The 15136-nt window shown below is 42.6% G+C and overlaps 1 protein-coding gene across 3 annotated transcripts in view; it reads left to right on the forward strand.

Moving 5' to 3' along the window:
- Positions 1–12823, forward strand: part of UMPS (uridine monophosphate synthetase) — a 51291-nt gene extending 38468 nt beyond the window's left edge. For 2 of the 3 annotated variants that reach the window (XM_088837675.1, XM_055397011.2), the window contains one exon: positions 12280–12823. In XM_088837675.1, coding sequence (XP_088693801.1) covers positions 12280–12449 — 170 coding nt within the window. In that variant the 3' untranslated portion in view covers positions 12450–12823. Of the gene's footprint in view, positions 1–1683; positions 1797–12279 lie in introns of all 3 variants that reach the window. The other variant, XM_088837673.1, reaches the window with a different exon arrangement.
- The last annotated feature ends 2313 nt before the right edge of the window (positions 12824–15136 follow it).

The raw sequence follows: 15136 nt of genomic DNA on the forward strand, positions 1-15136 counted from the left end.
TTAGAGAAACCAAGGGAAATTTCATGCAAAGATGGGCTCAATAAAGGACAGAAATGGTATGGACCTAGCAGAAGCAGAAGATATTAAGAAGAGGTGGCAAGAATACACAGAACTATACAAAAGAGATCTTCACAATGGTGTGGTCACTCACCTAGAGCCAGACATCCTAGAATGCGAAGTCAAGTGGGCCTCAGGAAGCATCACTATGAACAAAGCTAGCGGAGGTGATGGAATTCCAGTTGAGCTATTTCAAATCCTAAGAGATGATGCTGTAAAAGGGCTGTTCTCAATATGCCAGCAAATTTGGAAAACTCAGCAGTGGCCACAGGACTGGAAAAGGTCAGTTTTCATTCCAATCCCAAAGAATGCTCAAAGTACTGCACAATTGCACTCATCTCACACGCTAGTAAAGTGATGCTCAAAATTCTCCAAGCCTGGCTTAAACAGTACGTGAACTGTGAACTTCCAGATGTTTAAGCTTGATTTAGAAAAGGCAGAGGAACCAGAGATCAAATTGCCAACATCTTTTGGATCATCGAAAAAGCAGCAGAGTTCCAGAAAAACATCTACTTATGCTTTATTGATTATGCCAAAGCCTTTGTGTGGATCACCACTGACTGTGGAAAATTCTGAAAGAGATGGGAATACCAGACCACCTGACCTGCCTCCTGAGAAATCCATATGCAAGTCAAGCAAGTTCTAAGCAACACTTAGAACTGGGCATGGAACAGACTGGTTCCAAATTGGGAAAGGAGTATGTCAAGGCTGTATATTGTCACCGTGCTTATTTAACTTATATGCAGAGTACATCATGAGAAATGCTGGTCTGGAGGAAGCATGAGCTGGAATCAAGATTGCCAGGAGAAATATCAATAACCTCAGATATGCAGATGACACCACCCTTATGGCAGAAAGCAAAGAAGAACTAAAGAGCCTCTTGATGAAAGTGAAAGAGGAGAGTGAAAAAGTTGGCTTAAAGGTCAACATTCAGAAAACTAAGATCATGGCATCTGGTCCCATCACTTCATGGCAAATAGATGGGGAAACAGTGAGAGACTTTATCTGCAGTAATTTTGGAGCCCCCCAAAATAGTGACTGCAGCCATGAAATTAAAAGATGCTTACTCCTTGGAAAAAAAGTTATGGCCAACCTAGACAGCATATTAAAAAGCAGAGACATTACTTTTCCAGCAAAAGTCTGTCTAGTCAAAGCTGTGGCTTTTCCAGTAGTCATGTATGGATGTGAGAGTTGGAACATAAAGAAAGCTGAGCAATGAAAAATTGATGCTTTGAACTGTGGTGTTGGAAAGGACTCTTGAGAGTCCCTTTGCTGCAAGAAGATCCAAGCGGTCCATCCTAAAGGAAATCAGTCCTGAATATTCATTGGAAGGACTGATGCTGAAGCTAAAACTCTGATACTTTGGCCACCTGATGTGAAGAACTGACTCACTGGGAAAGATTGAAGGCGGGAGGAGAAGGGGACGACAGAGGATGAGATGGTTGGATGGCATCACTGACTCAATGGACAGAATTTGAGTAAATTCCAAGACAGGGAGGCCTCGCATGCTGCAGTCCCTGGGGTCTCAGAGTCTGACGTGACTGAAGAGTTGCCCTAGTAACTTGATGGACTTCTCAGGTGGGTAAGTGGTAAAGAATCCACCTGTCCAGCATGTTCGATCCCTAGGTCAGGAAGATTCCCCTGGAGAAGGAAATGGCCACCCACACCAGTATTCTTGCCTGGGAAATCCCATGGACAGAGGAGCCTGGAGGACTGCAGTCCATCTAGTGGCAGAAGAGGTAGACACAACTTAGCAACTAAATAAGAAAGTACTTGACAATTTTTATTTTAAACTCTGTATTTGTGCTAAACATTTTATGAGTTGGTTGGATTTGGATTCCTAGCCCTTACAGTATCTTTAGACAAATCACTTCCCTTGTTTAGGTCTCATTTTCTTGATCTGTAAAATGTGGATAACAACACTGAACCTCAGTGTCTGAACCTCAGAGTTGTTGAGAGGCTTAAATGAGATGATGTGTGTAAAGCACTTGGCACAATGTCTTGGCATAGAGTACTCGGCTTGTTATTTAGTAATATTTATTGGAAGCTGCCATAGTTTTTCAAGTAGATAGTACAGTTAGGATCTGAGATTTTTAAAGCATCTTGGATTTGAAAGATAATGATATGCCACTTATCAGAAGGCCTCTGGAACAGCAAAATTTAAAAGGAAGGAAAAAAATGGGGTTCTGGTCCAAGATGGCACTGTAGGCTAATCCTGAGCCAACCTCCTCCCAGACATGCTGAGTCTGTAGCTACCTGTGTAACAATTTCCTCTTGATAAAACCTAAGAGCTGGCTGAGCACTGTACATTAAGCAAACAAGAAAAACCATCTTGATATTGGGTCCTCACCCCTGGTATGGAGACCCAGATTCCAAATGGAACTCACAACCCAGAGCTTTTCCTGAGGAGCAAAGGGTTTGAACTACACATCAAGCATCCCAACTTTTTAAAAACTTGACCCTGAGAGATGAGCCCCCAAAGCATCTAGCTCTGAAACCCAATTGGGCTTGTGTCCACAAGATTCACAAGACTAGTGATCTGAGACTCACCTGGCTCAGGGCCCGACTCAGAGGCAGCCCGTCCTCAGACTTGAAGTAAAGGCTCGTTGCTAATATTTAAGAGTTGATCTAAGGGGTAGGCATCTAATTTAACACATACCTCCAAGAGCTTTTGGGAATTCCCTCCAGGGATGGAGACCAGTGGGCACCATCTATCTACCCTATCCCTTTGCTGAACTGCTAACGAACACCATTATCTCCTGGGAGGAGCGTTTACATGTGTGTCTGGTCCCCTGATATTTGCAGCTGCTGCCCAAGGAACACCCCTTGATTACTGGGCTCTGAAGGTCAGGAGATCTTATGTTTGGTCCCATAACAGCTGTAGAGACGGTACTTGGCACCCACAAAGAGGCCTGTTTGCTTGTCCAGGAGCTTTGGCCTGTGGGGCAGATATCTAGTGGCCCCTTGGAAGTCCTCTCAGGGAAAAGAGGCTGTGGACACAATCATTGTGCTGTCTTTTCTGCCACATTCCAGCTCACTGATACCTCCCAAAAAAGAACTTACATCCCTGATTGGGACCCTGGTTTTTACAGCTTCCACTGAGGGACACATTTGCATGGGCTGGTTCTTGTGACCAGTGAGGGTTACACTTGCAGGTTTCACTGAACTGTCATCAACAGAGAGGAAGTTCTTAAATAGCCACCACCCCCAGGGCACAGCAAGAGGCAGCAGACCCAGGAGCTCGGCCTTTGTGTTAAAGAGGGTGTTTTCGGGAGAGCATAATCTGGTGGACACCATCATGTGCCCTCTTTGTGCCTCACTGCAGCTGCTGTCACCTCATGAGAACTTATCTGAGGGCCAGCAGGACTTAATGCTTGCAGTCCCGCAGGACTGTGTATTTGCAAACTTCAAAAGATTTTGCCAGGGGTGGAGACAAAGTGGTAAAGTAGAAGGACTTGAGCTCACCTCTCATGAAAACACCAGAATCACAACTAACTGCTGAACAGCCGTCAACAACAAAAAGACTTCAACCTACCAAAGAAGATAATCTCCACCCGGAGATAAAGACGGAGCCACAGATAGACGGTAGGCGGGGCGCTTATAACGTATAATTAAGTCTTATACCTGCCAGGTGGGTGACCCACAGATTGAAAAATAATTGTATCGCAGAGGTTTTCCCATAGGAGTGAGTTCTGAGCCCCACATGAGGCTCCCCAGCCTCCTTTTCGTGATGCTAGACAAGCAGCCCTCAGAGCATTTGGCTATGATAAATGTTTAGTAAAGAGCTGGAGGACTTCCCTGGTGATCCAGTGGTTTCCATTCTGAACTTCCACTGCAGGGGTCAGTGGGCTTGAGTGCAGCAGCTCCATAGGACTGGGGAAACAGAAACTCCGCTCTTGGGGGGCACACACAAGGTTTCACATGCACTTGGACCCAGAGGAAAGCAATGACTCCATAAGAGCCTGGGACAGACCTACATGTGGATCTTGGAGGGTCCCTGGGAGAAGGTGCAAGTTGGCTGTGGTTCACTGTGGGGGCAAGGTAACTGGTGGCCGAGTTTCCAGGAAATATTCGTCAGTGTGAGCTCTTCCAGAGGTCACCATTTTGGCAAGGCCTGGCCCCGACAACAGCCTGTAGGCGCCAGTGCTGGGACGTCTCAGGCCAAACAACCTGCAGGGTAGAGACAAATTCACCCATCAGCAAACAGGCTGCTTAAAGCCCTCCTGACTCCACAGCTACCTGTAAACGTACTTCTCGAGATAGCCCTGCTCACCAGACATAAGACCCAGCTCCACCCACCAGTGGGCAGCACCCATCCCTCCCACGAGAAAATCTGCACGACCCCTGGAGCAACCTCACCCACCACAGTATGGACACCAGAAGCAAGAACTACAGTCCTGCAGTCTGAAGAAAACAGACCACAAACACAGAAAATCAGGTGGCTAAGAAATACATTCCAGACGAAGGAACAAAACCTAAAAGAAAAACAGCTAAGTGAAGTGAAGATAGGCGATCTACTTGAAAAATAATTCAGAATACTGACCTCAAAGTAAAGATGACCCAATACCCCAAAAGAATGGAGGCACAAACTGATAGGAGACGTGTTTAATAAAGAGCTAGGAAACTTCCCTGGTGGTCCAGTGATTTAGATTCTGTGCTTCCAATGCAGGGGTCATGGGTTCGATCCCTGGTTGGGGAATTAAGATGCGTGGTACAGCCAAAAAGAAAAAGAAGCTTTTAAGAATAAACAGATGAAAAATACATAAAAATCAGTAGCAGATAAATGAGACAGTAGAACAAATGAACAAACTGAGAAGCAAGTTAGTGGAAATCATTGCTGTAGAGAGGAGAGAGAAAAAAGATGCGAGGACGGAGACCTCTGGAGCAGCATTAAACGCATCAGCGTTCACACCTTAGTGAAAGGGAGGGAGAGAGCACCTTAGAAAACACTTTAAGAGAGAATGTCCAAAAACTTGGCCAGAATAGGAAAGGAGATACTCAAGTCCAGGAAGCACAGAGTCCCATACAGGATAAACCCAAGGAGGAACACACTGAGAGACATTAATCAAACTAAAGACAAAGAGAAAATATTAAAAGCAACAAATAGCATAAAAGGGAATCCCCATAAGGTTATCAGCTGATCTTTCAGCAGAAGTTCTGCAGGCCAGAAGGGAGTGGCATGATACATTTAAAATGATGAAAGATTAAAAACCTACAACCAAAAATACTCTACACAGAAAGGCACTTATTCACATTAGAGAAATCAAAAGCTTTACAGTATTCAGCACCATCAAAACAGCTTTACAACAAATGCTAAAAGAACTTCTCTAGATGGAAAAGAAAAGCCCCCAGCTAGAAACAAGAAAATTATGAGTGGGAAAACTCACCAATAAAGGCACACATAAAGATAGGAAATCATCCACATACAAATCTGATATCAAAACCAGCAATCATGAAAAGAGTACAAATGTAAGATATTAGAAATGCATTTGAAATTGAGGCTAACAACCTAAAACAATTTTGTGTATATATATATAGAGTGAGCGAGCTATATAAAACCTCATGTTAATGGCAAACCGAAAATCTACAGTAGTCCACACACACAAAAGAAAAAGGAATCCAAACAACACTAAAGATAGTCATCAAATCACAAGAGAACAAAAGAAGGTCTATGAACAAAAACAAATCCAAAGCAATTAACAAAATGGCAGTATGAACATACATATCAATAATTAAAGTGCAGTGTAAATGGATTAAATGCTCCAACCAGAAGACAGACTGCTTGAATGGATACAGAAGAAAATAGAAGTTACTACAGATACCACAGAAATTCAAAGGCTCATGAGAGACTACTACAAGCAATTATATGCCAATGAAATGGACACTGTAAAAGAAATGGACAAATTTTTAGAAAGGTTCAAGTTCCCAGGACTGAACAAGTAAGAAATAGAAAATATGAAAGACCAATCACAAGTACTAAAATTAAAGCTGAGTAAAAAAAACTCCCAACAAAAATCCATGACCAGATGTCTTGGCTTCATAGTTGAGTTCTATCAAATTTAGAAAAAACTACCTGTCCTTCTGAAACTATTCAAAAAACTGCAGAGGAACACTCCCAAATTCATTCTATGAGGCTGCCAATCACCCTGATACCAAAATCAGACAAAGATAGCACAAAAAAATAAAATTACAGGCCAGTATCCCAATGAATGTAGGCACAAAAATCTTTAACAAAATACTAGCAAACTGAACCCAACCATACATTAAAAGGATCACACACCACGATCAAGTGGGATTTATTCCAGGGATGCAAGCGTTTTTCAGTATCCACAAATCAATCAGTGTGATATAATACATCAACAAATTGAGAATAAAAACCATATGATCATCTCAATAGATGCAGAAAAAGCTTTTGACAAAATTCAACACGCATTTATGATGAAAACTCTCCAGAAAGTGGGCATAGAGGGAACCTACTTCAATATATTAAAGGCCATATAACAAAATCACAGCGGTGAAAAGCTGAAAGCATTTCCTCTAAGATCAGGAAGATTTGAAAGTCCTAGCCATGGCAATCAGAGAATGAATCTAGGTGCTTAACTGAGACCCCCTACTGATAAGTCTTGGCAAACCCTCAGTTACTGGGAGCTATTACATATATTAATATATATATAATAGGCTCCTTTGACAATCGGAAGATTTGAGAAACAACCAGGAGCTGGGTAGGGTTGAATGACAAGGTTCATCTCATACACGAGGCTATTCCTTCAAGACTGGGAGAGACAGTTGTTTCATCTAATGCATAGAAACCAACCCAGAGAAAAGCGGAATGAAGAAAGAGGCATGTGTTCCCAACGAAAGAACATGATACAAGCCTCAGGGGAAAAAACCTTAGTGAAATGGAGATAGGTAATTTACCTAATAATGAGTTCAAAGTAATGGTCAGAAAGATCTCCCCAAACTCCGAGAGAGGCGGAAAACACTAGTCACAGAGCTGAGGAATACAATAACATAACTGAAAATTACAAAAGAGTGGTTCAGAAGTAGACTAGGTGAAGCAAAGGAACTTGAGGAAAAGGCAGTGGAACTTACCCAATCAGGACAGAAACCAAAAAAAGAAAAAAGTAAAGATAGCTTAAAAGACTTATGGGATGCATCAGGCAGACTGACATTCTCATTATAGGAGTCCCAAGGAGAAAAGGCTAGAAACTTAGTTGATGAAATAATGGCTGAAAACTTCCCTATTCAAGGGAAGGAAATGGACATCCAGACACAGCCCCGAGTGTTCCAGATGAGATGAGCCCAAAGAGACCCACATCAAGACACGTTATAATTAAAAACACCAAAAGCTAAAGATAAGGAGAGAATCTTATAAGCAGCAAGAGAAAAACTTCTTATATACAAGTGACCCTCCCATGAGACTATCAGCAGATTTTTCAGCAGAAACTTTGCAGATCAGAAAGCAGTGGCATAATATAGCGGAAGTGTGAAGAAAAAAACTTGTAACATAAAACTCTACCCAGCAGTTATTCAGAATTGAAGAGTTTTCCAGATTAGCAAGTCTAAATGAGTTCAAGCATTGCTACACTGGCTTTACAGGAAATGTTAAAAGGAATTCTTTAGGCTGAAAAGAAAGGGTGCTAATTAGTAACAAGAAAACTTAGGAAAGAATAAGTTTCACTGAAAAAGCAAATATATAGTCAAGGTAGTGAGTGGATCAACCTGGAGAAGGCAGTGGCACCCCACTCCAGTACTCTTGCCTGGAAACTCCCATGGACAGAGGAGCCTGGTAGGCTGCAGTCCATGGGGTCGCTAAGAGTCAGACATGACTGAGCGACTTCACTTTCACTTTTCACTTTCATGCATTGGAAAAGGCAGTGGCACCCCACTCCAGTGTTCTTGCCTGGAGAATCCCAGGGATGGGGGAGCCTGGTGGGCTGCCGTCTATGGGGTTGCACAGAGTCGGACACAACTGAAGTGACTTAGCAGCAGCAGCAGCAGCAGTGGATCAACCACTTAAAAGGTTAAGGCAAAAGTAGTGAAAATAATTACAAGTATAGAATTAATTAAAGAACATATAAGACAAAAAGATGTAAAATGTGTGGAGAAGGAAATGGCAACCCACTCCAGTATCCTTGCCTGGAAAATCTCATGGACATAGGAGCCTGATGGGCTGCAGTCCATGGGGTCGCAAAGAGTCGGGCACGATTGAGTAACTAACGCACACAAACTGATAGGAACTGTAAGATGCTCAGTTATTTCATATGCCACTAAAAAAGATCACTATGAATTATGCTATAATTTGGTGTTTTCTTATTTAGAATTTTATTTTTAATTAAAGAACTGTTATAGATTTATGTAAGCATAGATTTTTATTGTAAACTTATGGACACATAAAAAGGAAAAATGAAAAAAAAAAGATGTAAAATGTGGCATCAAAACCATAAAACTTTGTGGAGGGAATGAACCTGTAGAGATTTAGAATGCAGTCAAACTTAAGTTATCAACTGAAAATAGAATATATAAACCACATGGAAAGCACAATCCTGTAGCAAATCAGCAGAAGATGAAGAGAAAGGAATGTAAGCATACCACTAAAGAAACTCATATGCAGTGGAAGAAAACAGCAGAAGGAAGGATAGAGACTCAATAGATGCAGAAAAAGTATTTGACAAAATTCAACATCCATTTATGAGAAAGACTCTTAACAAAGTGACTATAGAGAGAACTGACCTCAACATGATTAAGACCACAGCCAACATCATACCAAAAAAGGTGAAAGGTTCTCCTCTAAAATCAAAAACACAACAGCAATGCCCACTTTTGCCATTTTTATTCAAGTTAGTTTTGGAGATCCTAGCCAGAGAAATTAGTCAAGAAAAAGTATAACAAAAAGTATCCTAATTGTAAAGGAAGTAGTAAAACTGTCACTATTTGTCGAAGACTTATTACTATATATAGGAAACCCTACAGACTCAAAACTGTTAGAACTAATACACAAATTCAGTTAAGTTACAGGATACAAGGTCAAAAATCTGTTGCATTTTTATACACTAACAATCAGAAATTAAGAAAACAATCCCATTTACAATTGCATCAGAAAAAATACCTACAAATAAATTTAACCAAGGAAGTAAAAGACCAGTACAGTAAAAACCATAAGACAAAATCATTTTTGAATGACAATGAGCACACAAAGAAATGGAAAGATATTTCATGCTCATATACTAGAAGAATCTTGTAAAGATGTCTGAATTACCCAACACAAACTACAGATGCAGTGTAATCCCTATTCACAGTCCAATAGCACTTTTCACAGAAATAGAAGAGTCCTAAAACTTCTTTGGAATCACAAAAGGCATCAAATAGTCAAAGCAGTCTGGAGAAAGAATAATGAAACTGGAGACATCACACTCCCTGATTTCAAATTATATTACAAAACATAAAAACAGACACCTAGATCAATGGAACAAAATAGCCCAGAAATTAACCCACACATATATGGTCAATTAATTTTTGAAAAGAGCCAAGAATATACAATGGGGATAGGACAGCCTCTTCAATAAAGTGGTGTTGGGAAAACTGGTTAGCCACATGCAAAAGAATGAAACTGGACCACTGTCTTATACCATACACAACGCTTAATTCAAAATGGATTAAAGCCATGAATGTAAAATCTGAAACCATAAAGTTACTAAAATAAAACATATGTGGTAATCATTGCTACATCAGTCTTCTCAATTATTTTTTAAAAAATCTGAACAAGTGGGACTTCATCAAACTTAAAAGCTTCCACACAGCAGAGGAAACCAGCAAAATACAAAGGCAACTTTTGTTTGCCTGGTGGCTCAGATGGTAAAGAGTTTGCCTGCAGTGCAGGAGACCTGGGTTTGATCCCTAGGTTGGGAAGATCCTCTGGAGAAGGAAATAGCAATCCACTCCATATTCTTGCCTGGAGAATCCCATGGACAGAGGAGCCTGGCAGGCTAGTCCTTGGGGTCACAAAGAGTTGGATACGACTGAGCAACTAACACTTTCACATACTGAATGATAGAACATATTTCCAAATCATATGTCTGATAAGGGGTTAGTGTACAACTGTAAAGAACTCATACAGCTCAATAAGAACAACAGAACAGTCAGATTAAAAAACTGGCAAAGGGGACTTCCCTGGTGGTCCAGTGGCCAAGACTGCATGCTCCCAAAGCAGGGGGCCCAGGTTTGATCCCTGGTCAGGGAACTAGATCCCACATGCCTCAACCAAGACCCAGCACAGCCAAATAAATAAAAATAAATAATAAGTAAATATTTTTTAAATTGGCAAAGGATCTGAATAGACAGTTTTCAAAAAGAATACAAATGGCCAAAAAATGCATGAAAAGATGCTCAGCATTACTAATCTTTAGGAAAATGCAAAACAAAACCACAGTGAGATAGCACCTCCCACTTGTTAGAATGACTACTATCAAAGCTTTTTCTCTGCGATCAGAAACAAAACAAGGATGCCCACTATCACAAGAAATAACAAGTGTTGGTGAGGATGTGGAGAAAAGGGAACTCCTGTGCATTGTATGTGAGAATGTAAATTGGTGCAGCTCCTGTGGAGAACAGTAGGGAGGTTCCTCAAAAAATTTAAAAAAGAACTCCCATATGACCCAGCAGCTCCACCTCTGGGTGTTTATCCAAAGCAAACAAAAACACTAACTCGAAGAAATATCTGCACCTCCATGTTCACAGCAGTATTTACCACAGCCAAGATATGGAAACAAGCTAAGTGCCCACTGATGGATGAGCAGATAGAGAAGATGTAGTATATATACACAGTGGACTATTACTCAGCTATTAAAAAAAATGAAACCTTAGGATTTGTGACAATATGGACGGATACCCTTGAGGGTACTATGCTAAATGAAATAAGTCAGAGAAAGACAAATAACTATACGATCACTTACATATGTAAGCTAAAAACCTAAGAACAAGCTCATAGACAAAACAGATTGGTGGCTCCCAGAGTTGTAGGGTGGGATGGATGGAGTGGATGAAGAGAGTCAAAGGGTAGAGACTTGAAGTTACAGAGTAAGTCGTGAGGTTGTAATGTACAGCATGCCAAATTTGTTGCTATTTGAAAGTTGCTAACTGTGAAGAAAGCTGATCGCCGAAGAATTGATGCTTTTGAACTGTGGTGTTGGAAAAGACTCTTGAGAGTCCCTTGGACTGCAAGGAGATCCAACCAGTCCATTCTAAAGGAGATCAGTCCTGGATGTTCATTGGAAGGACTGATGCTAAAGCTGAAACTGCAATACTCTGGCCACCTCATGCAAAGAGTTGACTCACTGGAAAAGACTCTGATGCTGCGAGGGATTGGGGGCAGGAGGAGAAGGGGACGACAGAGGATGAGATGGATGGATGGCATCACCAACTCGATGGACATGAGTTTGGGTGAACTCCGGGAGTTGGTGAGGGACAGGGAGGCCTGGCGTGCTGTGATTCATGGGGTCACGGAGAGTTGGACACGACTGAGTGACTGAACTGAACTGAAGGTGAAAACTGTAAACCTTAAAAGTTCTTATCACAAGAAAAAAAAAATTCTGTGGTTATATAAGGTAACAGGTGTTAACTAGACTTACTGTGATGATGTATCCAAATACTGAATGTTTCCAAATACATTCATAATGTATAATGTATCCAAATACTGAATCATGTACACCTGAAACTAATGTCATGTGTCAGTTACACTTCAGGAAAAAAAAACTTAAAAGCCAGAATTAGGATCTGTACATAATCTAAGCATTTGGTAGAGTTGCAGGGAAAGCTTCACCCACGCGGTTGTGGTCAGGGCAGATGCCTTATGAGGACTTTTCCAACAGCGTGGCACAGTGATTCTAAAACGTATACTAAATAGTCTTCAATTGCAAGGCAATTTTTATTGCATTATATTTAGTATTGAACCTTTTGGGGCAAAATAATTTTTTTTGATACTGTTAAAAAGTGTAAATGCTCTAAAATGAGACACCAAAAAGGAATCGGTGAGCATCTGTCCCCACTGTGGAGGTCTCTGGCCAGTGAGGAGTCTCTTCACCTGCCTTTCTGCAGTTGCTGTGTCGAAGGGGCATGGTGAACAAGAGCATATTCTTATTTAAATCAGGTTAGATACTTCTCAGAAAGATGACGTTTCAGGTTTTTTTCATTTTCTCTATTAAACAGACTTCTCTGTGTTTGTAGGTGATAATCTCGGCCAGCAGTACCACAGCCCACAGGAAGTCATCGGCAAACGAGGCTCTGATATCATCATTGTGGGCCGGGGCATAATAGCATCAGCTAATCATCTGGAAGCAGCCGAGATGTACAGAAAAGCTGCTTGGGAAGCTTACTTGAGTAGACTTGCTCTTTGAGCCTCTTGGATATGCTTTTGGGATGGCCCTGAAGATAGATACATGGACTCCAGAGATGCTACTGGCTTGAAACAATAAGCAGCCTTTAATCCTGCTTGGATTTTTCCATGGGTTTTGTGTGGAACTGGAGTTACCGTGGTCTACAGGAAATATTTAATGACTTATGATCACTGCACTGTCCCTATAATCAGTTCAACATTTCTTTTACTGAGACTGATGTTGGTCAAGCAGTCAAACTCTCTTCTGTTAGAATGTCACATTTGAGGACTGTGCCCCCCGCCCCCGCCCCAGCTATTTCCAGATCAGACCTTTTGATTCTTTTAACTGCCATGAGACAGAAATTTTAGGTCATAAAGAGCCTAAAACCAGTACAACGTTTCTGTGTCCTTTATTCTGTGTCTAATGTGGTACCCTAATAATATTTAAATATTAACCATTCTGCCTAAAAGGTCTAAACGGTGCTAGCTCCCAGTACTGCTGCTGCTCACTCACTGGAGAGGGCCTGCTGGGGAAGCAGGAGATGAGCCCCTGAAGCCAGTATCTGGCTTTCATTTCAACATGGAGAGGGTGTCTCTATTTCTCTATTACAAATGGAGCAGCTGCTTTTTCATTTATTTAAAAAGACAACAGTGTCAAGAGGTCTGAGGTTTCACTTGGAAGTTTGCCAGAGGATCCCACATGATTGTCCCAAAGGGCATTGCTAGAGAGAGATGTCAGCCTTCAGATTCAGAAATAAACAGAAAGGAGCCCAGCAACAGAGTTGAAATTGGTAGTGACAACCACCTTGGGTTTCCACAGTGGTGGGACTGGGCACATCCACCTTTCCTCACGCACGCGGCAGTTAGGCAGCACTCTTATTCTGGCTACAAATGCACTTTTTCCTAGAAATTTCAGTTTCTGCATGATCCCTGTTCTCCAAAGAAATTGGTCTGTTCAGGAAGCATCTTAGAGGGGAGTGAAGGATGTGGGTTCAGATGATCATTTTGAAATGGCCCCATTACACATTAAGGCTTATTTTAGAGTCTACACTTAATCACCTCTGCCCTAAAGTCCAGTTCAGCTTCGGGTCCCAGTGCTGCAGCTCCAGAGAAATCCCCTCTGGGAAAGGGAAATGATCACAGAATAAGGTTGGAAGGAAATGGAAGAGGTGTGACCTTGGGGCTACTCTGGAGGAGCTGAAAGTTAGGAATTGTCTTCAAAGTCTTGGTGACCTCAAGGCTGAGAGACCTTTGCAGTAATATGCTGGGATTCTTGCAGTTCAGCATGCATCAGAATCACATAGAATCTCATTCAATCAGATGCTGGCCCAGCTCCAGTGTTTCTGACTCTGGATAGTTCTAGGACAGGACATGAAAGTTTGCGTTTCTAACTAGTTCTCAGGCAATGCTAATGCTGGTGCAGGGATCACATTTAGAGCCCTGGTTCGTCACATTTTTCTTCTGCAATAAGATGGTCTTGGGGTCTCCACCTCCTGCTAAGAAACCACTCCTGCCGTAAGCAGTTCTGGTACTGAAGTTCACTCAGGACCCTTCTCAGGGGTAATGAAGGGAATTCAGGAACATCAAAGAACCACCTGGGCCCCACCATCAGAGATTGTTTTAGCAGACAGATGAAGCCTGGAAATCTGCGTTTGTAACAGGTACTTCAGGTGATTTTGATGTTTCTCAAGACTAAGCCCAGCACAGACATTCTGGAATCTTAAAACTTTGAAGCACAGATTGACTAAGACGAGACGAAGAAGAGTCTGGCTGTCCAGGACCTGTGAGGGGGCTACTCAGCCTGCAGTATTTCAGAGGCATTTCTGATGGTTCAGCCCTTTTGTGGTCAGAGTATCGAAAACACCTGGCAGCAGTGAAGAATGTGGGAACAGCCCTCACAGGGCGCCCAGAACAACATCTGAGAGTAATGGGAATGGAGGATATGAGCACTGGCCTCTTGCTACCCTCCAGGTGTTTAGTACAGCAAAGGGCAGTGGATGTGTAGCGCCGCAGGGGCCTCAGAAGCCTGCTCCTCTCCTCAGTTTAGAGCTCCAGGCATACGGACACTGTTCACAGCGTGTGAGCAACACAGGCCTAGGGCTCAGACCCGGCTCACTCACCCATGCTGCTGTGGACCGTCATCAGTCTCTGGAAAGCGGGCACCGGAGGGTGAGGAGGGCAGCCCGAGGACACACAGCTCCCACTCACCGACTTCTTCTGGACCTAATGCTGCTGGGTTCATGTGGGCAAGGCCCAGAAGCACCACCAGTCAGGATCTTGAAAGAGGACAGGTACAGGCCACTGTCTCCTTTGAGGTGGGTGGACGCAAGGAGCAAGGGCGGGGACGCTGAGGACTCGGATGCCTGCTTGTGTGTGTGTGTACGTCAGAGCACCAACTGGATGGCCCTTGCTTGGGAGGAGCTGAGGTTGCCGACAGCCCTTTGTGGTCACTGCAGTGCTGGGCCATAGATGCAGTCTGTGGGCCTCCTACCAACGATAGGTCTACTGCTCCATGAGGGTCAGTGCTGGCTGGGGAGTGCGGGTGGTGAAAGGGGATGAAAGTACCTGAGGAAATCCAGGAACCAGGGGAGGAAAGCAAAGGTACAGCTCTAAGAGCGCAGGGATTTCACCTGCTCAGTGCAGTAACTGCATCTGGAGCAGGCCCAGCAAGTGCTTCTGAGTGAATGTGAGCGTAGGGCCTTCTGGGGA

Source organism: Moschus berezovskii, chromosome 1 (assembly GCF_049115385.1).
Source record: "Moschus berezovskii isolate FMDL1 chromosome 1, NW_MosBer_1.0, whole genome shotgun sequence".
Lineage (NCBI taxonomy): Eukaryota > Metazoa > Chordata > Mammalia > Artiodactyla > Moschidae > Moschus > Moschus berezovskii.